This window comes from Erpetoichthys calabaricus, chromosome 13, assembly GCF_900747795.2.
Source record: "Erpetoichthys calabaricus chromosome 13, fErpCal1.3, whole genome shotgun sequence".
Classification (NCBI taxonomy): Eukaryota; Metazoa; Chordata; class Cladistia; order Polypteriformes; family Polypteridae; genus Erpetoichthys; species Erpetoichthys calabaricus.
The window spans coordinates 98,180,093-98,204,227 of NC_041406.2; the positions used below are offsets into that span (position 1 = coordinate 98,180,093).

General features: G+C 42.6%; 1 protein-coding gene across 1 annotated transcript in view; it reads right to left on the bottom strand.

The window, feature by feature from the left end:
• The window catches only part of LOC114663521 (NIPA-like protein 2), an 82,598-nt gene extending 61,019 nt beyond the window's left edge, over nucleotides 1-21,579 (bottom strand). Inside the window, exon 1 of the mRNA XM_028817309.2 lies at nucleotides 21,251-21,579. Coding sequence (XP_028673142.1) covers nucleotides 21,251-21,331 — 81 coding nt within the window. The 5' untranslated portion in view covers nucleotides 21,332-21,579. The remainder of the gene's footprint in view (nucleotides 1-21,250) is intronic.
• Between the last annotated feature and the right edge of the window lie 2,556 nt (nucleotides 21,580-24,135).

Here is a 24,135-nt window from a genome sequence, read left to right on the forward strand (position 1 = left end):
TATGTCTTTGATGGGATTAGCAAAAAATATATTTGTACTTTATACTCGGACTAGGGCTGTAACCCACTTTATCAAATTAATACACTGTGTACAATTGCTTACCCAGACTGAAAAAAGATTAATGACAAATGGCAGCAGGCTAGCTTTTGGTTTAATTTGTACAGACAGTGGTAAAAATAGTGCTTTACTGTCTTAAAGTATTGCTTTTTTCTTTTCCACAAATGTTTGCAAAAACCACCAGGTAAAAAGTTCAATAGCATTTTAAAAACTTAAGAGTTACATCTCCTTGATTTAGAAACTTTCTGGTCTTTTTTTCTGAAGTTAGCATGCAGTTTACAATTTTATTATTCAGAGTGTTTTAAAGTTTGCCTGCAGCAACAGGATGATGAACATCTGTATAGTACTTGGAAGGATTTTAAATAAGGCTATAAAGGCAAAAAGTGAAAATGTAAAAGATAAGTTAGAAAGCTATTTACCTCCAAGAAGGTTATAAGCGTTTGCCTGTTCTACAAAAAAATAAATATTTTCACATGTTGTACTATTGTATAATAGTATACAGTGATCCCTCGCTATATCGCGCTTCGCCTTTCGCGGCTTCACTCCATCGCGGATTTTATATGTAAGCATATTTAAATATATATCGCGGATTTTTCGCTGCTTCGCGGGTTTCTGCGGACAATGGGTCTTTTAATTTCTGGTACATGCTTCCTCAGTTGGTTTGCCCAGTTGATTTCATACAAAGGACGCTATTGGCAGATGGCTGAGAAGCTACCCAACTTACTTTCTCTCTCTCTCTCTTGCGCTGACATAGGGGGGTGTGAGCAGGGGGGCTGTTCGCACACCTAGACGATAGGGACGCTCGTCTAAAAATGCTGAAAGATTATCTTCACGTTGCTACCTTCTGTGTGCAGCTGCTTCCTGAAGCGACATGCTGCACAGTGCTTCGCATACTTAAAAGCTCAAAGGGCACGTATTGATTTTTGACTTTGTTTTTCTCTGGCGCTCTCTCTCTCTCCCTGCTCCTGACGGAGGGGGTGTGAGCTGCCGCCTTCAACAGCTTTGTACCGGCGGTGCTTCACATACTTAAAAGCCAAACAGCCCTATTGATTTTTGACTGCTTGCTTTGTTCTCTCTCTCTCTCTCCTGACGCGCACTCCTTTGAAAAGGAAGATATGTTTGCATTCTTTTAATTGTGAGACAGAACTGTCATCTCTGTCCTGTCATGGAGCACAGTTTAAACTTTTGAAAAAGAGACAAATGTTTGTTTGCAGTGTTTGAATAACGTTCCTGTCTCTCTACAACCTCCTGTGTTTCTGCGCAAATCTGTGACCCAAGCATGACAGTATAAAAATAACCATATAAACATATGGTTTCTACTTCGCGGATTTTCTTATTTCGCGGGTGGCTCTGGAACGCAACCCCCGCGATGGAGGAGGGATTACTGTAGTACAAAAAGGAACCATGCCTTAAACGGTTTAATTTTTAATGCAGCAATTTTAAAATTGGATTAACACAGTCTTGTTATGCAAAGTAACATTTCTGAAAAAAATCTGCTTTGTACTATACTTTGATACTCTTGTGACCAAGACAATTTTTTTTTGCTCTTGGTGGTGATGACAAAAGCCAAGTTCTGAATTAGGAGGACAGGACATGCTAATACTTCACAGGTGAAGCAAGCATCAAAAATGCTTATTTACAAGCAGAAACTGCAGGAGCTACTTGTGCTACTTAAAATTGTGAACCACACATTCGCCTTCATGATGGTATTCCCTGGTGGAAATTCAGAACACACGCATTGTTGGAAACCCTTGTGCATCTTCAGCAGGGTTACAGGTGTTTCGCCCCTTAACCTGTACGGGGCAATGATGGTTAAGTTAGCCCTCGCTTACAAACCGGTTCCAATTGAGGGCTCTTATTAGCCACAACCATCTTGAGCCAGTCTCAGCTGCCATTGCTATCTCCCCTGTGACTTTCTTCAAAGATTTAGGTTCCAAACCAATCTTCTCTAAGAAATAGTGCACTGATATTGCCGGGAAGCCACAGCAGAAGACTTCAATGGGGAATAAGATTGCATGCCATCCTTCATCGATCAAATCCTGGTACTTGGCCTTCTTGAACTGATGGGAGATGGCTAGCCGATCCTTCCAGAGTACTGTTAGTTCAACAACCTGTGGTGTTATGGGTCCACAGCTCTCTTAGCAAAGGCCAGTTGATTTAAATAAATCACCGTGCTCGCGGCGTTGCAAGGGGCATGGTAGTGTGGCTGAAGCAGTTTCCGGGTGGATTCATGCTGCGGGCGTTTCTCACCTAAGTGCACAGGTGAGGGATGGTCTGCAGCGTGATTGAACCCGGGAACTGTTGATTGCCACAGCTGCCACGTCCATTATATAGAGAAGCCTGAGACGGTTAAGGGGATGAATGATAGGCAAGAAAAGAAAAGTAAACGGAGTTTGCAGGAGGAAGCAGGAAGTGAACGAGCGAGCGAGAGACAGCGGGTGCAGGAAAGCGAGCGAGAGCAGGCTCGCGGCACCTGAGCAGACAGCCTGGGTGTTAGGCCAACGCTCAGGGCGTAGTAGTTGTTGTTGCTCCCGCAGAGCTTGTTTTTATGAAGGACGTGAGTGACTGGAGGTGGACAACTCTCCGCTTAAGGTCGCAGGAGGCAGCGGGAGTCGGGACTTGGGACATGGTGTCCCCAGCGTGGGAGCAAGTCGCTGTCCGGAGGATCCTACCGGAGCCAAGGATCGGTATGGCAACTGACAGCAGAAGTAGGCGAAAGAAGGTACGGCTGCAGAGAGAGCGTCTCGCTTGCTGCAGGGCCCCAATGGAAGAAGCAGGTGAGATGCTAGTTTAGAAGAAGCACTGGGCTTGACATTGGGTTTTTGAGAAGACTGCTTCCTGTATTGCGTTTTAACCTCGGTTTTAAAGGATTGTTTTTGTATTTTATTGAACCACCACATTTCTTTTAAGGATTACTTGTTTAATGACTTTTGAATGCACTGCTGCACTTGTTTATTGGCACACTTTCGTTTTGTTGTTGGATTTTAAATAAAAGCACTTTGCACATTTGCACCAACCTCTTGCTCTAATGTTATTGCCTCACTGTCTAGCTCATCTCAGTTATAACTATTGACGGTGTTGGGTTCAAGGGCTCCCTAATAGAAGATGGGAGCATGGTGCTGAACCCACAACGTCACACAACCATGATTGTTTTCAGGCTTCTGAATAGAAGAACCATGTCTGGTCAGAGTGAGGTTATTGCCACCTCTTCTGGAAAAATAAGTTTCTGATTGGGAAGAGTAGGTCATCTTGAAGAAGAAACCTGTTGCAGGATGTAGTGTGGGTTGTTTGCAGCAGCTCTTGCCTTCAGAACCTTATATCCTTGCCTTTGAAAATGGATTATCTCAGGTGGTGTTGCCAGTTGCTTGTTGGCTTTGACCTGCTGAAGATCTTTCCATTTAGCGATCTCTGTAGAAACTCTGTCATGCCTCCACCTTTATCAGCCTTTTCCCAGTGCTTTGCAGCATCCAGTCAAAATATGATTCAGGGTACAAAGAGTTGCTCCACACTGCCTGCAGGAAGGACCTTCTTCTTTGCCCCATATATTTAGGTTGCTTGGTGTTGGCAAGAGGTCAGCCACAGCACGAAAAGGGAAGGCCAACTTGCCCTGGTCAGTGCCCCATAGTTCCTTCCAAGATAACGATTGCTCAAGTGCCTGATCCCAGTGCATCCAACTGCCCCAACATACAAGCTCAACCACTCTTATGCGTTAGTCTTCTGTTGCTTCTCTGACCCCCTGCACCACCAGTTCTCTCTTGCCTTTGGCACTGTCCATGCTCCATTTCTTAGTGTTATAATTACCAAGTCTTAGTCGATCTTGGCAAACCATCCCAACAATCTCCTGATGTTTACAGTATACTTTGGTCTTTTTGGCATGTCTAACTTTCTCATCCTCTGAAAGAAGCTTTGAATTCCTCCATCACCAATGAAACAGGTAAGCAGAGCTTAGAGGTCTTGCTGTACGGGTTGATCAGGCAGAAAGTTGAGGGAAAAGCCAATTCTGCACAAACTTGCTGCTCAGTCTTTCCATTGCTTCTACTTTAGTCCTGTGGAAATCATGCAACAAAAATGGCCATTGAAGTCCAAGTATGACGCCATACTGAAAACACCACACCTTAAACCTCCAAAGTAGTTGGTTGTCATCAATTGCCTTGAGCAAAATGTGTAATTGGGCCATAGCTTCTTTGAGGTTGCCACTGTCCTTCAAGGCGCCATCATAGTTCTTTCCTAAACATTGTATTCTTTGTTGTTGAATTTTTGGAATTTCAGTTCCTTGAATGCTTGAGATGTGTCCTGTGGTGGGTTGGCACCCTACCCGGGATTGGTTCCTGCCTTGTGCCCTGTGTTGGCTGGGATTGGCTCCAGCAGACCCATGTGACCCTGTGTTCGGACTCAGCGGGTTGGAAAATGGATGGATGGATGAATGCTTGAGATGCTCTTCAACAGCTTCTCTTTCAGAATACTTCTGCTCCTAGATTTTGCTGGGTTGAATTACATCTGCAACCATGCAGCCTTTTTTTCCAGTGCGCTTTTCCTTGGATAGATGGAGTCATCACTGTTGCCCTTCAGGCAAGATGTATTGTACCATCATCTGCTTTATTCTTTCTACATTGTGTTCCTCCTGCCTTCAATAATAAATTCATGGCAGCTAAAAATACTGTAGGTTCACTTGTAGCAGTGCTACTTAAAAACTGCTGGGGCTGCTGGGGTCAAAGGTAGCCACAGGCAGATAAAAGAAGGGACCTGTGACCTATGCAATAGAGTGGGGATTGCCAGGGACTAAAAAAATAGACACGGTAAACATCTCCAATCTCAAGCCTTGGTTCGGCCGTACACCACGGCCTGGGGGTGGGGATTGTAGCAGTGCTACTTAAAAACTGCATCTCCCAGCAGTCCCTGCTGGGGCTGCTGGGGTCAAAGGTAGCCACAGGCAGATAAAAGGAGGGCAGAGGGCAAAGAGGAAAAAAGTTTTTGTTTTTGGTTTGTATTGTTGCGGTTATTTGTCGTCTCTCCTGCTGTTATTTGAACTGTGATCATTTTTGTCTTGGACTGTATTCGTTTGTTGGGGACTGGATTGTCTGTCTACTTGTTCACTGAGAGCTGTATTGGATTATTGGATTTTTCGGAACAGTGGAGCGCTCCTGAATCAACCATCAACCATCAACCTCATCAGTAAATACCGGTAGGACTGTATTTTCCCTTCTCCATTGCAACTTACAGATTCGCTGGACTTAACTTGGTCACTATTCATCTTTCAACCTGTTTCTTATATATGGACTAGGCTGTGTGGTGTTTGTGTTTATTTTGTGTATGTGTAATATCGCCGAAGGGGTCAGGGGTGGTATTACTGTTTTTATTACTCAATTCATGTCATTATATTTATAATTGTTTGTCATTCCCAGTGTGTTTATTTGTCTCTGTGGTGAGAGTGTGTGGGTCGATCCAAGGCTGGGGACGTTCCTGGGATCTCTGCTTTTAAAATAAATAAATCACCGTCTTCTTTGGCGGTGTGAATCTTAGCGGCTCCTGACTGCTACAGATTTTGGCGAGCCGGGTAGGAGCCAGGTTAATTACGTTCCCTTCTGACCGACTTTACATACACATCCGACAGAAGCATGTCTGTTGTAAGCGCAGTGCAGGGCGAGGAGCTTGAGCTGAGTGGACCGCTGGTGGACGTGCGTCCGCAGCCTAGGCCACGTCACGTTACAGTCAGAGCCCCGGAGGAAGAATTGAGCCTGCTGGATTCCCTGTGTGTCTCCAGTCCGGAGCAGCCCGAGACGGATGAGGGACGGCTTCTGCATGACCTGACGTTGCGCCTTGAACAGCTAGAGACGCGGGTGGATCACATCGCCGGCAGTTTTCTCAACCGAGATGAAACCATCCATGATCTCATCGATGCCACGGCCGCCCGAGTTTCCGGTGAGGCGGTTGTGAGGGTGCAGCGTCTGGAGCAGTTCTTCGCGAAGTGTGTGCAGCGCCTGGAAGCCAATATGAGGGAGGAGATCAGGAGGCAGGTGCAGGATAGCTGGCGTGCCGTCACGCAGCCACTGGGGCAGTCGACTCCTTTAGCGGGAGTGGGGATCAACTGGGGACAGTCGTCCTTGTCCGTTGCGATGCCGCAGATGGAGTTCCCTAAGCTGGCCCCTCAGTGTGCACCCACGGGCATTGTCGACTTTGTGGAGGAGGTCGACTTGTTCGTGGAACTGCATCCTCTGAGTGGAGCCGAGCTGCGGGGATTCCTGAACACGGCACTCAGCGGGCCGGCGCGCTCTTGGTGGTTTGCTGAGCGGCACAAGTGTAACACCTGGGCGGAGTTTCGCGCTGCCTTCCTGAAAGCATTCCTCTCAGATGAATACCAGGTGCTGTTGGAAGAAAAGCTCCGGACCTTTGTACAGAAGCCATCACAGAGTCTCAGGGACTTTGTCTTTGAGTTCCATGCGTTGTGCCTTAAGTGGCGATCTGACATGCGTGAGGAAGAGATATTGCGACGTGTCCTTGACGCTTGTGACCCTCGGGTGGCGGCTACTTTGAGGGGGGTCGTGAAGTCGGTAGATGAGTTGGTGAAGGTGGGGTCCCGAGTAGAAAAGGACTGGGCGGCTATCGGGATTAGTGGGTCTCGAAAGGGTCCCACGTCTCGGGATGTCCCCTGTCCCAAACCACGAGGGAAAGCCTCAGTGGATCCCCGTGCCGATCTCACCCTGGTGCAAGCCACCTTGCCCCTCTTAGTGCTGCCCGTACAAGTGCGAGGTGTCACTGGAGAGGCGGTCGTAGATACAGGGAGCACTTATACCCTTATGAAATACAGCTTGTGGGAAAAGCTTAAAGTGCCTCATGAGCAATTAAGGGGAAGTGCAAAAGTAAAATTCTTTCTTGCGGATGGAAGGGCGCACGGGGCCAGGGGCAGGGTTCCTATGAGGCTCTGCTTACATGAGACACACTGGGAGACAGAGGTTTACATCCTGGAAGATGACCACCTGTCGATGCCCTTATTACTGGGAATGGACTCTCTTGTGTCGGTAGGTCTGACTATCCATCTGTCGCGGCTGGAGTATGAGTTGCCGGGGGGTGAAGTCCATCGGTTTGGGACGAAGGCTCAAAGCAATCTGGTTTAGCCTAACTTGTGTTATTATCTCGCGCAGTTGGTGGATGAGCCCAGCCCAGTAGAGAAGGCTATTCTTGAACAGCCGGAGCTTGTTCAGCCACTGCTTAGGAGGTGGCACTCGGTGTGGACGGACAAATTGGGTCGGACTGAGGTGGTGTGTCATCACATTCACACAGTCGACCCTGTCCCTGTTCGGCACAGAGCCTACAGAGTGTCGCCTCTGAAAAGAGGAATAATCAAGGAGTGGGTTGACCAGATGTTGGCAGAGGGGGTCATCGAGCCTTCCACCTCGCCATGGGCTAGCCCCACAGTACTCGTTCAGAAGGCCGACGGGACCTACCGATTCTGTGTGGACTATCGGGAGCTGAACAAGAAGACCTTGGATGACGCTTACCCCATGCCACTCATTCATGACATCTTGGAGTCTTTGCATGGGGCAGCAGTGTTCAGCTCCCTTGATTTGAAGTCAGGGTATTGGCAGGTGAGGATGGGGAAGAGTAGCATGGAAAAGACAGCCGTCATCACCCCGGAGGGGTTGTTCCAGTTTCGGGTGATGCCCTTTGGACTGAAAAACGCTGGGGCGTCATTCCAACAGCTAATGGAGCAGGTACTCCGGGGACTCATTGGGAAGACCTGTTTTGTTTATATTGATGACATCATTGTATTCTCCCCATCTGTCCAACAACATCTTAAGGACCTCGACCACATCTTCCAGAAACTGCATAAGGCTCATCTCACCCTTAACATCAAGAAGTGTAGATTTCAGCAAGACCATCTGAACTTCCTCGGCCATGTGGTGTCAGCAGACGGAGTCCGAGTGGACCCGAAGAAAATTAAGTCCATCTTGGACTACCCAGCGCCCCAGGAGGTAAAAAGTCTCCAGCGCTTCCTGGGGATGGCTGGGTGGTTCCACAAATTTGTGCATGGGTTTGCCGACATCGCTGCCCCTTTGTTCCAGTTGCTGAGGAAGGGATCCCCCTGGGAGTGGTCACCAACGTGCCAGGACTCTTTTGAAAGACTCAAACAGGCCCTGATATCGCCACCAGTCCCGGCACAGCCTGATCCATCATTAACCTTTCAGGTCCACACTGACGCAAGTGACCTCGGGCTCGGCGCCGTTCTATGCCAAACTAGCCAAGGAGAGGAAAGAGTGGTGGCCTATGCTTCTCGGTCACTAAAGGGCGCCGAGTATAATTATTCCACCACCGAGAAGGAATGCCTCGCTGTCGTGTGGGCCGTGGAAAAGTGGCGGCACTTCCTGGAGGGAACATCGTTTGAAGTCTACACTGACCATAGGGCTCTGACCTGGGCATTCAATTGCCCGAAGACCACGTCTAGGCTAACAAGGTGGGTATTGCGCCTCCAACAGTTCACGTTCAGGGTGTGCTATCGGAAGGGTTGTGCTAACGTTGTGCCCGATGCCTTATCACGGGTTCACGAGCCCGCGCCAGTGGTATGTGCGGTATCGGTCTCTAACCCTTGGCCTGATCTTCCCCTGAACATGCAGGAAATCGTTCAATCTCAAGCAGCCAGTCCTGTATGTCAGGGGTTGAGAGAGGGCTCGGGGGGGAGGCCTGACCGCATACATTATAGGGAACTTCAAGGGGCACTCTATCGCTGCATTCCAACAAAAGATCGGGGTTACCATTATCAGTTGGTAGTGCCCGAGACATATGTGCCCAAGTTCCTACAGTATTATCATGATAGCCCGATCGGTGGTCACCTTGGACGTACTAAAACACTGTTTAAAATCTTGGAGGTGGCATGGTGGCCGACTGTACGCAAAGACGTCTGGTCCCATGTCCAGACTTGTACCACCTGTCAGCAATACAAAACCCCACCTGGTCTCCCCTCGGGACAGCTTCAGCCAGTAACCGTCACCACCCCGGGGGAAAGCCTAGGCGTGGACCTAATGGGACCATTTCCTTCTAGCAAGGACCAGAAGACCTACCTGATGGTGGTTGTGGACTATTTTACTCGCTGGGTGGAGCTATTCCCTTTGGCTAATGCCACCGCCAAGAAGATATGTTCCACCCTGAAGGATGAGATATTTACCCGATGGGGGGTGCCGAAGAACATCATCACAGATCGGGGCCCGCAATTTACCGGCTCAGAGGCCGAAGAGTTGTGGAAACAATGGGGGGTGGTTCACCTGAAAACTACAGCATACCATCCCCAATCAAATCGCACTGAGCGGGTGAATCGGACCCTGAAGACCATGATAGCATCCTTCGTCGGAGACCACCATCAGGATTGGACAAAGTGGCTGCCTGAGCTGCGGTTCGCATTGAACACGGCGGTGCACGAGGTTACAGATGAAACCCCTGCATTGTTAGCTTTAGGCAGACAGATAAACGGTCCTCTGGAAAGGATTATTGAACTCAACCCACCTAAACCAGACACATCACTACACAATCACCTGCAAAGTATCCAACACATCACACAACAGGTATAGGAGAGGATGGTGAGGTCCCAGTCCAGACAATCTCAATCGTACAACCAGAGACATAAGCTTGTGCAATTCTCGGTTGGGGAGAAAGTCTGGATCAGGACTCATCCCCTCTCCAAAGCCTCTGAGAAATTCACTGCTAAACTGGCTCCTAAGTGGTTCGGCCCGGCTACGGTTGTCCAAAAGAAGGGACCTGTGACCTACGCAATAGAGTGGGGATTGCCAGGGACTAAAAAAATAGACACGGTAAACATCTCCAATCTCAAGCCTTGGTTCGGCCGTACACCACGGCCTGGGGGTGGGGATTGTAGCAGTGCTACTTAAAAACTGCATCTCCTAGCAGTCCCTGCTGGGGCTGCTGGGGTCAAAGGTAGCCACAGGCAGATAAAAGGAGGGCAGAGGAAAAAAGTTTTTGTTTTTGGTTTGTATTGTTGCGGTTATTTGTCGTCTCTCCTACTGTTATTTGAACTGTGATCATTTTTGTCTTGGACTGTATTCGTTTGTTGGGGACTGGATTGTCTGTCTACTTGTTCACTGAGAGCTGTATTGGATTATTGGATTTTTCGGAACAGTGGAGCGCTCCCGAATCAACCATCAACCTCATCAGTAAATACCGGTAGGACTGTATTTTCCCTTCTCCATTACAACTTACAGATTCGCTGGACTTAACTTGGTCACTATTCATCTTTCAACCTGTTTCTTATATATGGACTTGGCTGTGTGGTGTTTGTGTTTATTTTGTGTATGTGTAATATCGCCGAAGGGGTCAGGGGTGGTATTACTGTTTTTATTACTCAATTCATGTCATTATATTTATAATTGTTTGTCATTCCCAGTGTGTTTATTTGTCTCTGTGGTGAGAGTGTGTGGGTCGATCCAAGGCTGGGGACGTTCCTGGGATCTCTGCTTTTAAAATAAATAAATCACCGTCTTCTTTGGCGGTGTGAATCTTAGCGGCTCCTGACCGCTACACACTGACATTGTACATCCTGCCATAAATGTCTTTCTCAAGCCTTTGCCATTTGGTGGTAAAGTTACCTACAGTGAACCTTGTTTTCAGCAAATCTATGTGTGACATCATGAGCCTAACTAATTCTGAAGGTACTTGGTAGTGCTCCAGTGCAACCTGGATCAGCTGGTGAGGTACACTTGGGTAGGCTTTAGCAAGATCCAACCATTCAACTGAGAGTGTGTACATCTTTCATCCATTATCAAACTTACTTAAATTTAGCTTCTCCCTACTTTATTATTAGCACCTCTCTTTTAACTGGGAGCTTATTATACAAAAGAGTTTAAACTAAAATTCTGCACAGTGTGCACCAGTAATACAGGAGAGAATGTTATCTTCCTGAATAGAAAAAAATTAATATTGGGAAATGCACTGTTGAAAAGTAATTTTCAGTACAACCTCAAAACTATAACAGAGACAGACTAACTACAACAACTTCACAAAACAAATAATTTTATAGTTGGCTTATATTAAAACATTATGCAGGACAATATCCACATCAGACTCTGCTAGGAAAACTTCAGTGAAAGAGATGAATGCAAAGCAGAGGACTGCAGAGGTACAGAAGGTAGAAAGTTACCAAGGTCCACCATGTAAATAAACCCAAGGCTGAAAAGGTCACTAATTTGTTGTGCTCCAGTGTGTCCAGATTTCAACAATTGTAGGGTTCTTAGAATGGCAGGGTGTGGCAACACCTTTAACAGTGTTAAGATGAAGTTGTGTTGGTACAATAAAGCAATAAGTGTTTAAATTAGAGCTTTGCTCTCTGATGCTGGAAATCCAGAAACAATTTTTTTTTCAGTGTTTGTTTCAGGCAGAGCCCAACAGACACTGTAGTTTTATTACAGACTGATAAAGCATAATAGTCAAAGCAAAAAAGCAAGGATGTAATGTAGCAGTGCTAGTGAAAGGACTCCACCTCCCAATAAATCATGGGATCACTGCACCACTAGACTGCTTCATTCACCTGTCTGAAAAACAAATTCATAAGTGCACCAAGGATTATAATTCTTTTCAGGATTTATGTTTTCTACGTCATTTGTAAGGTGTTCATTTGAATTGTTATTTTGGAGTCCATCACACAGAGTGTGATACTTTCACCATAGATCTATATCAGACACTCATGTAATACAGCAGGACAAGGTTATTTCTCCAGAAAACTGTTCACTTGGGCATTTTTCTGTAACTTTCTGTCAACTGTCAAACTTCAACATATACATAAACTACAGTGTAGACTCTGTATTTGTACTGTATATGTTAAACAGGCTATCAAATCAAGGAAGACAAAAGTAGCGTATATGTATCGTTTAATGTCTTCTAAAACATTAACGACTTGTTTATGCAATTGCAATAATGACCACAGGCTAAATTCACACTGTACTTTAGCTCAACTCCGAATTTATCACTCACATGGCAGAGATCTGTTATTTTTTTTGGGGAGGAAAGACTGTGAACCACTATATAAGTGCTGGGCGGTATGACCAAAATTCTATATCACAGTATTTTTCAAAATGATACCAGTTTCACGGTATTTAACAGTATTTTTTTTCCCATGCATGAGTGGATGTTAACCACATTTTCCACTGCAATTTCTGCAATAGACTGGCTAAGAATAACCTATTCCACTGTCGTGAGAATTGTACATTCTACAAAAAATTTTTTAATGTGCACACAAGTATTTATACAGGTTTGCATGACCTCATAAAGTGATAATTATCAAGGGGGTGGCACTAATGAAGAGAAGGAATCACATTGCAAGACAGCTGCAGTCAAAATATAGAACCTTTTTATTGAACAAATTTTGTAGACAACTTAAACCAGAATATTGACAACATATTTTCAACTATCCAAAGAGGCATTTAGACTTAGTAAAATATCTAGAGGTGCTTGTCAAAAGTTGTATTGCACTGAACATGTCTTAGAAAAGGAATAAATAGTAAATATTTTTTGTAAACCAACTACACTTTCTGTTAATGATACCAATCTCTGTCCACTAAAAATTAGCTATATGGATTGTAATGGCATTAGTTATCTCGATCCACCGCTTGCCTTTTTTGTTGTAGGCAGTACCTTTGGCAAATACGTCTGACTCGAGTGTCCTCTAGCTTTTTCAGTTTTACCTGAGGACATGGAGGGTGCCAATCTTAGTTCCATACATTCATGGTACACCAAAGCATGTTTGCGGCTAAGGTGGTGCAGCAAATTGCTCGTGTTGCCGCCTCCGGCGACAACTTTAGCTCAACAGCATTTTCAGTAAATAGTTGTTTGGTTTTAAAAGGTCGGATGTAGACCAAAGTATCTCCAGACAACAGACACAGCTCCTTTTTTCGGCAAAAGTTCTTCTGTGGCATCACGTTCAACTTTATCATCTGCTACAGCTTCAGTTTCTGAATGTTCTCTGTCCACTTTCATCGCTCAATACCTCCACTAATGCATGTACTCCGTTGTATGTGTGTTTAGCGGTGTAGCAGTGAAAAAAGGTCCCCCCTTAAACAGTTTTCCGCTGCACCACGTTCCGAACGTTGTTTAAGCTATTTAAACCGGTATTGCGGTATAAGAAAAATCCATATCATAACAAAAATAAAAAACGGTTTTCGGTATGAACCAGTATATGAAACTGGAAACTTTTCAGGTTGGGTCTAGACTGCTTTCATATATAGTACTGAATCTGATACAGACATGTGGCTTGCATGTGAGCTGCCTTTCACTGCTTTATTTACAATTCTCCCTAACTAATTTAACATCATTGTTCAGGTGATCTATATTATAAATCTACCACAGAAAATCCAGTTGGACGACAGTACTGACTCAGAGTTAATGGAAAGAAAGCAAGGTGACAGACTTAAGTATTTAGGGCAACTTTCACAAGCCAAGAAGAGCCCAAATATTGCACACTTTCTGGTCAAAATGATACCAGGAGTGTGTAGTTTCCCTTTAAGATAGTTTTCCAAATAATGTTGACATAAGTACTTAGTTATGCCCCCCAAAATTCTTAAATTGTCATCCTACTGTTTAGCATCAAAGCCTTCTACATCTTCCTCCCACCAGTCCTGGCTCTTCTTGTCCACAGGTTTCTACATACAAATACAACACTGATAACTACACTCAAAGCAACAGCTACAATTTTTTGTTTTCTTTTCCTTACCATCATGCAATGAAAAATTTGCAGATGTCGCGCACTAAAAGACATGTTGAGCTCCTGGTGTTCATAATAGTCAACTGAGTCAATCTGCCAATGCAATGAATATTCAGGAAAGATATGCATTCACAATCAAATTTAAAAATTAAATTTGAATATTAATTTGCAAAATTAATTTGAATAGTCAAAAATAGATAGGAGTCATTTTTAGCTTCAGTGTGTATGTAGTCTTAAAAATGTCCAAGAGAAATCAGGCTAACCAGGGTTGTAACCTGCTACTCTTCAACATGGGTAAAATGTCAAATTTCATAAGACATAACTATAAACTAAAGTATAAGAGAGCAATAGGAAAATGTAACTGATTTATAAATAAACATTGGCATAAACTGTATTAGATGAATGCTTAACAGTCATTTTATGAAACTTTCTAAAATGTCTGAATTTGAATGCAAAGCCATTTGAGAGTTAAAAAGTTTAAAAATAGTTTATTGCAGTGGTCACCAACCAGTCAATCATTTATCTTCCAAACATCACTAATTGATCACTGTCAGTCTGCTTTTTAAATTCATAGATACGGTACTTACTCGGAGCAATGGCCTTTAGTTCAAGGAACAAGAAAAAAATTAACATTTAAAAAGCAATAATCCTTACATAATAGGTGTTAAAAAAACTAAAATGTTGTCACACATGTGTGCATGGGAGGCAGCTAATGGGCTTGAGTAAGGGCAGTTCCTAGACATACCGGGATGTGGCAGAGTGCACTGACTCTTTTTCTCCCTTGCCTGCAGACCATTCATGGGAGATCCCACATGGTCCTCTTGACATCACTTCCGGGACTGAGCCAATGGAAGGAGACCTTGCCAGCTCCAGCCCCTGTGATGTCATGTCCGGGCTTGCACCAATGACAGAAGACCTTCATGAGCCCGACCCCTTTGACTTCACTTCCTGTCTTCCCCTTTAAAAGTCTCCACCTTTTCCCTGTTCCCTCAGTTCTGTTTTGGACTCGGTTTTGTGCACATTAGTGCTATTTCTATTGAATGCAACTTTGCAGCCAGGAAACCAAATTATACGGGTGGCTGCCCAAAACCTTTTCATGACTCTTATGTCTGGTTATTGTGACAATATATACACAGACAAATGAAAGTGTACATACAGTATGTTTGTACTTGCACAGGCATTTTCAAAACGCACCATCAGAAGAGCCAATGCATTTAGATGTAACAAAGCTTCAATTACAAAATCAGGATATGATTTTGTATGAAAGCCGAAATTGTTTGTTAATAGAAACATCAGCAAAAATGCATAATGCTATATAACTTCTTTTACAGAATAACAATTCAAACTTATGAATAAAATGACAGTGAAGCAATATTACTGTAATTAAAAAAAACAACTTAAACAACTTTAAAAAAATTAATCACTATTGACTTTTATTATATGAAACTTTTTTTCCCCTCAACATTCTTCATGAAAACATGAGATTAAATTTTTTTGTCGTCCATCAATACAATCTACATTGGGTAACATTATAAAAGGAAAAAAAAAAAAAGTTTTTGGGTGGAGTGTTTCTTTAATGTATGTTTTTTCCAACATTTTAAATTTTATCCAGAAACTTTGTTTTATCCTCAAGGTAATAGTCAGTTCATACACAGCAGCACTAATAACTCCCCATATACTGTTACACATTAACATTAGATGAATTTTCTCAATTTTAAGATTTTTCTTTCTGTCTTATAACAAACAGCCTAGCAGTTTTAAATCCAATTCCAAAACATAAAAATAAAGCAATGCTCCGTATGCCAGCACTATCATTTTACATTTATATAGCATCTTTCACAAACCACACCATTATAGGATGCTTGTAAGGCACACAAGAATACATCTGGAGACAAAAGTACAAAATGAATGTCAGATAATTAAAATACATTATAAATCACAGTGGGAAGCCTAATTCTACTGATCAGATTACAGGATGAGAACTTGCTGCATGAGGGATGTCATATAATAATAATATAATTCAATATAATATAAATGTTGGTAATTACATGTCAGATGGAAAGTAATTTAACACTGCTTAGGCAGCAACTTACTGCTCACATGATATAACTTAAAATATAAATTTGCTAAATTTTTATTTTTTGATTTTTGAATATACATTTCTTTAGAGTAGATGCATGTGAAATCATTCAAGTTGGAGGTATGTTTTCAGGATGAGTTTATAAATTTTTTATGTCTATTTATTTATGAATCATTGGCTCTTATTAACTAATCTGATAAGTCTTTGCTCTATGTACTGCCAGTGCATCATTGCACATAAAGCCTTAAAGTAACTGTAAATGAAAGTCTGACTATATAAGGACATTAATTACGCAGTGTGGTTTTTTCCATCCTCCCTTGCAACTGTTTGGGTCACACACCTAGGTTAACCTGTATTGAAAAGCGAGGTGGCTCCAACCCAGCTCAACCTTCTTTTAAAATTTTCTTTCATGATACTAATAAAGATGAAAAAATCTTAAAAACAGTACTATTATGAAAGCAGGTGTACTGAAATTTGGGAAGTACATTTTAACAGTCAATGTTACTCAGGAAGACGTCCCACTATGCATTTTGGGTACATTTTTCATATTCAAATGAAATGTCATGCAAAATTATCAGGACCCTGGTATTTAGGAATTTATATATTGTCACATCGAGCCAATAATGACCCATGCTGTATGATGGTGAATGATGTGAGAAACATGTAACTCCTATTGCATAATCCCCAGGTCAGTTATCCAGTTATATACTCAACATGTACGCATTTTTTTGAGAAATCTGTTAAATAGGTACTTTCAGAAAAATCAGCTCATTTCATAATCAGGAAATGCAAGCTCACATGGGATTGTCTTTTTGAATGGAAAATCTCCCCCTCATTCATTGGTCAAGAGTCTTACTTTCAATTCAAAATGACAATTGTTTGCTGTTGTACAGCAGGAATCGCCATTGGCTGGTATTATATCATCAACTTCATAATCTGAACTTTCCATAAAAACATGACATTACAATTTCTTTTTTTTTTTTTTTTTTTTTTTTTACAAATGAGCAGTTCTTGTTGATTACGGATTCTCCGTATTATCTGAAATTCTGATTCACAGATCAGTTTTCTAACATTGCTTCAAGACATTAAAGAACAACGTTTTTTTAAAAGAGAATGGTAGAGTGTAGAAATACTGTTTATATCTGCATTACTACAAGTCTATACAGTTTCTATTACCAGTGTCCTCTACACTGGTATCATATTTAACTAACAGATTCCTCCACAACTGATGGTTTTAGTCATTGATGCACAGAGCAAAGCATATACAGTTCAGCTGCAACAAGAATTCCATACTTAAGAATTTAATTTCATCCTGCTTGTTTCATTAGTGTAAGAATATACATACACATCAGTTTGCACGTTTTAGCAAATCTGTTCATTTGAAATAATACAGACGGTATCACCATCATCCAGGAGGACTATAGCAGCAATTTTTTGCTTGACAACTTACAAAGAACTACAGCCCTTTGTTTGACAGACATGGCACCCCAGAGACTATCATATCAGACAATAACCCTCACTGTACTCATGAAGGGAATGAAAATTTTGCCAAGTGACATTTAGCACAAATTCTACAGGTCCCTGGATATGTTTTTTTATTGCACAGTTAAACACTTTCAGTTATTTATCTGTATTAGGAAACAAAGACAGACAAGCTCACAATAATGAAACCATATTAGAAACACATGTTGAAAACTCAAATTCTGCTTTTCATGAGAGAAGTACTCAACAGATTTAGATTGGGCTTTTTCTATAATTTGCTTGAACATTCAGGTTGATTGTGCGACTTCTCCCATTGTGCTAAGTATCATAGTTTGCTTGTGGTACAGATTTATTTGCGCAAATCCGACAGAGCGGCTGCGGGCTGTGAGGACGGTGATGGGGCCCTCCTCACTCACGCGCCAGCCTCTGTTCGAGTCGGTCTACCTCTCGCCACATGTTGGAATGTACCGTGCCTCTGCTTAGCTAGTGATACCTTTTTGTTCAACAGACATTATCATCTACAGACTGTTAAGGAGTAATGTTTGACGTTTTAGAGAGAGAGAGTAAGAGAGATCAGAGCAGCATGTGTTTTAGAAGGTAGCTGCTGACTGCCACAGATATCCTGGCCACGTGCTTTTCTCCCCACATGGGGGACGCTCTCCCGTCAGAGCTGAACATGATCAGATACAGTGCTAACGTTTCATGTTGGAGCGTACCTACCTTCCGCTTGGCCAGAATTACATTTTTTTTAATCTTTTATTAATTTTTAAAGTTTGTCCTTTTTCACTGCTATGTGGGCAGAGCCATGGGGGACAACTAGTACTCAATACATGTTAACCAATGCCTTGGGATGCAAAGACAATATTGTCACAATGACAATAACTGGCAGTAATCAAAATACTGTAACAATTAAATACACAGCATAGATTAATATTATATAGTGCTCCTAAATAAAACCATGATGATATTCAGCATAAAGGTCCCACTATGGTAGAGGTTTGTTATAAGATTTAACAAACCACCTTATTAATAAAATATATAACAGCAGAAAAGATGCTCACTGGACATCTTCAACAAGCATTTACTAGACAACAAAAGAAAACGTAAGGCAGAGCTGGATGGAATTACATCTCTTAGCCAGTTTAGGGATGACTGGGAGTTCTACCTTAGAAGTACCTAGTGTCACATGCAAAAAAATAATATACAGTAATCCCTCACTTATCGCGGGAGATAGGTTCCAAGGCCGACCGCGATAACTGAATTTCCGCGAAGTAGGGACACTATATTTATTTAATTATTTAACGTGTATTTGGACATTTTTAAACCCTCCCTGTATTGTTTACAACCCACCATTTACTCTATTAAAAACAGGGACAACTACTAAGCAATATGAAATCGGTAGATAAGTTTACACTTACTGTATAGCGAAGTACACGTAGCAGCTTGTAGGCAGTCATGACGTCGTCGACCTTGTTGCAAAGATTCCTAAAGCAGATTCCATCCAGACTACTGCCTTATCACGTCCACTTGCAACTCATTTTGCACCCTGGTTAAAGGACACTGCGGCCGTAGATCTTATTTGCTTTTCCTCCTTTTTTAAATAAAGAGAATCGGTGTCCTGCAGCGGTGTAGCTGTTCCCTTCCTTCAACATATCCAAAACTTTTACCTTTTCTGTAATCATTTGCATCTTCTGTTGGTGCTTGGACACAGCCCCTGAAGCATTAGCACGTTAATGATGAATGAGTGAGATGAGACTTCCTGGTTAATGCAACACTCCGTCGCTGAGCCAATCAGCAGCACACAGGAACTTAACTGCGTGCTCTGATTGGGTAGCTTCTCAGCCACCCGCCAATAGCATCTCTTGTATGAAATCAACTGGGCAAACCAACTGAGGAAGCAAGTAAAAAGACCAATTGTCCGCAGAAACCCGCGAAGCAGTGAAAAATCCACGTTATGTATTTAGATATGCTTACATATAAAATCCGCGAAGTCGTGAATCTGCGAAAAGTGAACCGCGAAGTAGCGAGGGATTACTGTATTTCACTGATGAAACATTAAGTGTTGCATCAAATTTTCTTTTTGATGGTATTAAGAAAGGACACAACATTCACAAGCAAATGTTCTACTATACAGAAAGAGACCCCTGGAGTTGCATGAGAAGGTAAAGTTAATAAGAATCAACAGAAGATGCGTGTAAAATCCATGTCACATTTCATGACTTTTCGAATGATTTTAAGTCACAGATTTCATTCACCTACTCTTAACAAGCCAAAGGCAGCAGGCGCACTTCTGTGAACCAGTCGCAAAATGTGACATGCCCAATGGCTCACTTCAATAAAATTAAACTTTGTCTTTAGTCATAAGAGGTGAACTCTGCATGCATGAAAGCTGTCAACCTATGAAAGCTCACTCTGAAGTACAGTGCACGTAATGCAGTGACAAGGAATTGGAAATATGGGTGTTTTGGACCTTACAAACAGATGAGAAGCTTGTCGGACCGAGTATAGGAAAATGTTATTACACATATTAGAGTGTAATTTATTGCATTACAGTGTTCCAAGCCTAGTCTAGGCAAAAAGCACAAAATAAAAATGAACTGAATTGAATAAAGAGTTAACTTTGTTGCACACTCCCATTTTGTAAACCAATTACTTCACAATGTGGAGTCAATCTTTAAAATGCTCCTGCATTGTTGTAAGAATCCTTCCAAAACTAAAGCCAAAAGCAGCATCACTGAATATGTTCAATAAACCTCACATGCCTAGAAAATCTTGACTTGAAGTAGGAAACTAAAACAAGATTATAAAGGAAATAATCTATCCTCAAAATATAAAAAATAATGATTTGTACAATTGAATATTCACAGCAGAACAATGGATGCAACTATGTACAATTAAATGCAAGAGTGCCACTGACAACGGGCATAAAGCTAAAAATCACTTACACTGGTGACATTGTGCTCACTGAAAACAGTCAATGTATAGAATCAAGTGGGGAACAACAGGCACAAAGACGAAGTGTGCAGACTGGAGGAAGAGAACTAGAATGTTAAGATTCACAGACCAAATAGCTAAAAGTGACAATGAACAAAATCCTTAAGTCATGAACAAAAGAGTGATGACAAAACCCCAACTTCAACAAACTGTTGCAGGGCCACAATAAAGTTTAACAAACTACAGACCTGAGAATCTGATACAGTGGCAATGTGTGCAAGACAACTTGTACCAGGACACTGGAGGAAAAAAAGCTAGCCCTCTCAACAAATTTAATCCCCATCACAAATCAACTGAGACCATCCATCTATTAAATCTTAAGACTGTGAAATGCAGGTAGGTACCAGTAGCAGCTGCAACTTCAATACATTTCGCAAAGGATCTGAGACCATTTAGTTCTATGAGCTTATTCTGTGTCAGTGTCAGCCAGTCCATCTCAGAGCCAACACACACACACACATACACACACACACCTGACCCAAGCAACCAGTTTTTGGCAGTGGGCGAAAACTTAAGTCCCTGGAGAGTATGAAGGCTTATACTTGACAGATACACAGTGGCAACTGCGACAACTAAACGTTCCTTCCAGGGAAGAATGGATCTGAATGTAATCTCGACAGCGCGTATAACATCGTGCCCAAAACCAGAAGGCTGCGGGGCAATCCGCACACATCAGAACCAGGACAGCAAAGTGTGAAGGAAAGGCAGCCGTAAATGACAGCACTTGCCGGTGCCACGTATACATTTGCCGGGCGCCTAGCAGAGCTCACCTCAGCTTGTCAACTGCCGCCTGAAGACCACCGGACGCGCGACAGGCACGCTTGGCTCCGTCGTTGCCCCAGCCCCCCCCCCCCCCATATCACTCAATCAATCAAAGCCCGCAGACCCCTGACAGCGCCCTTGTCCAGATATTTTCCTCAAAATAAAGCGCATAGTTTTACCTTGAGTGTCTGGTCCCAGTAATTGGTGGCGTTTGCCGGCGCGGTTTGCGCAAAGAGAAATTGAAAAGTGTCATTCGCCATCTTCCCACTGCACTCGCCCCAGAGGGCACGACAGCTCAGCTCGGGGTGGCGCGTCTGCTCCTTATCACATGGGCTACACTTGCCATGCCGTGGAGGCGGGGGCGGAAAACGTCTACCCACACAAAAAAAAGTCTTCACGAAACCTGCGTGTCCGCCGCTTGGGAAGAGAAACGATTTCTCGAGGAGCGGGTCACGCGTGGCGTCGCCGCAACCAGTAACTTGACTTCCGCCTTTGAGGGCGTTGTCGTGTGAGCGCCAAACACATCAGCAGGTGATATAAAAGGGCGTGTCCCCGGCGTCAAGTCGAGCATCTACCTGTCGGACTTGGGCGGTGAGGGATTCTAATGAGCACTTTAACGCCCAGAACGCCCGCGGTCTTAAGGTAGAAGTGCTGCGGCGGTGACGGTCGTGCCACAGATGAGTAAGAGCACGGGCGTTATTCTCGATGGGGATTTTGAATCTGACGTTTACTCGTTGCACTTTCTTCGGAGATCCTGGTTTCTTGTCACAAGTGAAAGGCATGTTGTTCACCCGACTTGCTATCGCAGAAGTTGTCAAGTAAGAGTGAATACGTGTGTAGGATTGTATCTATGTGGGAAACGAAATTTTATTATAATAAAAAAACCTACAAAATAGTTCCACCTGTTTGCATAACACTCCTTAAATCTACTAAATAAAGTTTTTAGTAACAGGTGCCCAGAAAAGATAATAGTGAGAGTGGAAGTGAAACGAAGTATGTAGGTGATGTAAAGGGCGAGGGTGCAGTAGGCTAATTATGTTGCCAAGTCAATCCTTTGCTTCTAGGCACCAGCGTACCAAACTAACACTTATAATGTTTGCAGAAGTACGACCCTGAAAGTAGTTATACATAAAGCACTATTATATTTTAAATGTAAACTTGTTAGTTTTGTCAATAACTTCAAGAAACGTATAAGTTAAATAATATTATAACAGCCGGGCTGGCAAGAATGCGGAGGTGTGGCGGATAACCCAGTGCAGTGTTCCTTCAGAGTTACCAGAATTGACAGGCACTTTATGGCCCAATCACAGGAAAAAAAAAACCTCCCATTCCTACAAAATCTAACCCAATACTGAATGAAATTGCCCCCTAAATACACCTTCATGCCCCACAGCGGCACACATCCGTGAACGTCACTCCTCTGATTGGCCAATTGGTCTGTGATTTGCATGAATGGGCGGGCCCAGATGTTACATGTTGAGAGAATTTCTCCTGAATTGCTAATGTCCAAGGGTACAGTTCATAGAGAGACTGTCTGGCTATGTGTCTTGTGTTTGTTTTTTTTCTTTTCAGGTGAAAAAGGAACATTGCAGACAGTGAAAGGCTGTGTACGTGTGCATCAGCAAAGGAAAAATGTTAAAATGTTATTTGCCGAGCAAGCAAAGAGACTCGGCGTGTCTCTTACCTTCTTTCTTGTGCGGCGTGGATACAACCTTTTGACTTTTTTCCTCATCAGAAGATATGACACATATCAACACATTTTGTCCACACAGCACCCATCTTTAAAAAAAATATGCTATAAAATGCATAAATGTTTCTAATAGTTTAGTGGTTTATTATAAATGCTGCAATAAAATAAAGAATCACTTAACGGCTATGTCGCGGGCTTTAAAACTTCGTATCGCCTCAAAGAACAAAAGCTATCAGTTTTTTTTATATCTGGAATATCTTTGATTACCTTTAATACGCTGTTTTTTCTATTTTTAAATATGTTTATATTTTTCCTACAATTTTACAAAACGTGATCCAAAAGTAATTGAGTGACAACGAAAATACTTTCTATTCTGCAGATATCCCACACTGCATTCCTGTTTTCGACACCCATGTGTGTTTTTTATTTTTAGACGAAGTGCTTTTTCAGGCGTAATTGGTCGATTACCCAATATGATCAATAATTACGTAGCAGAAGCTGTGACAAGTCACTGTTCATTCAACCAATGGCCTTTCAATCTATCTGGGAAAGTGACATGTTTTATTTTTTAAACGAAGGAGGTTGTGTGACGTTTCACTATCTTTAAGTTTGAAAGAAAATGAGCGGCTTTCATAGGTTAAAGTTTTGTGGAAATGCAAATAGATGTTTTAGTCTTTACAAAATCACGCGGAACGTTAAGAAAAATAGCCCAAGAAGAGGAGTCACGGCCACGCAGGCACTTTGCCCGTAAAACCTGTTCTTAGCTTTTTTTCTGAAATGGAAATTAGTCTATGATGCATTTTAACACACATCTCTCTTTATTCAAATAATACGTGATTATGTCAACTTTATCACTAGAAAAGTTAACTGAACTCTTCAAATAAAAGGTAAGCACATCTGGATAGCGTCTGGAGTCGACAGCGTCTAGAGTGCGTCTGTGTAACAAATATGATTGACTTCCAATGTTACCAATCACAGCTGCTCTACACAGGTGACGTTAACAGGAGGCTATCAACTTAACTACAGTTACGATGGAGGGGAACACGGCAGCTAGCTGTTACCACTTCAGCTATGGGTTTGTTCCTAACGTTACTACTGAGTGTACTGGAAAATGTATAACCACCAAGCCAACAACTGTGACAGGGTGAGCCAAGTCACAGATTTGTTTGATATCCACGAGTCACCAACTCCATCGGCATTAAAGTTTTCAACTGTTACAGTCAGTTAATGCGCGCAGCTTTGCGACTTACTGTTAACAACAGATGGAGTACCTGACTAGGCTGCGGAATATCAAATTTACTCCGGCATGACAGGACTCCTATTTTTTTTCTAAATAAATTTATATTTAATAGTAATAAAAATAACATTAGACGC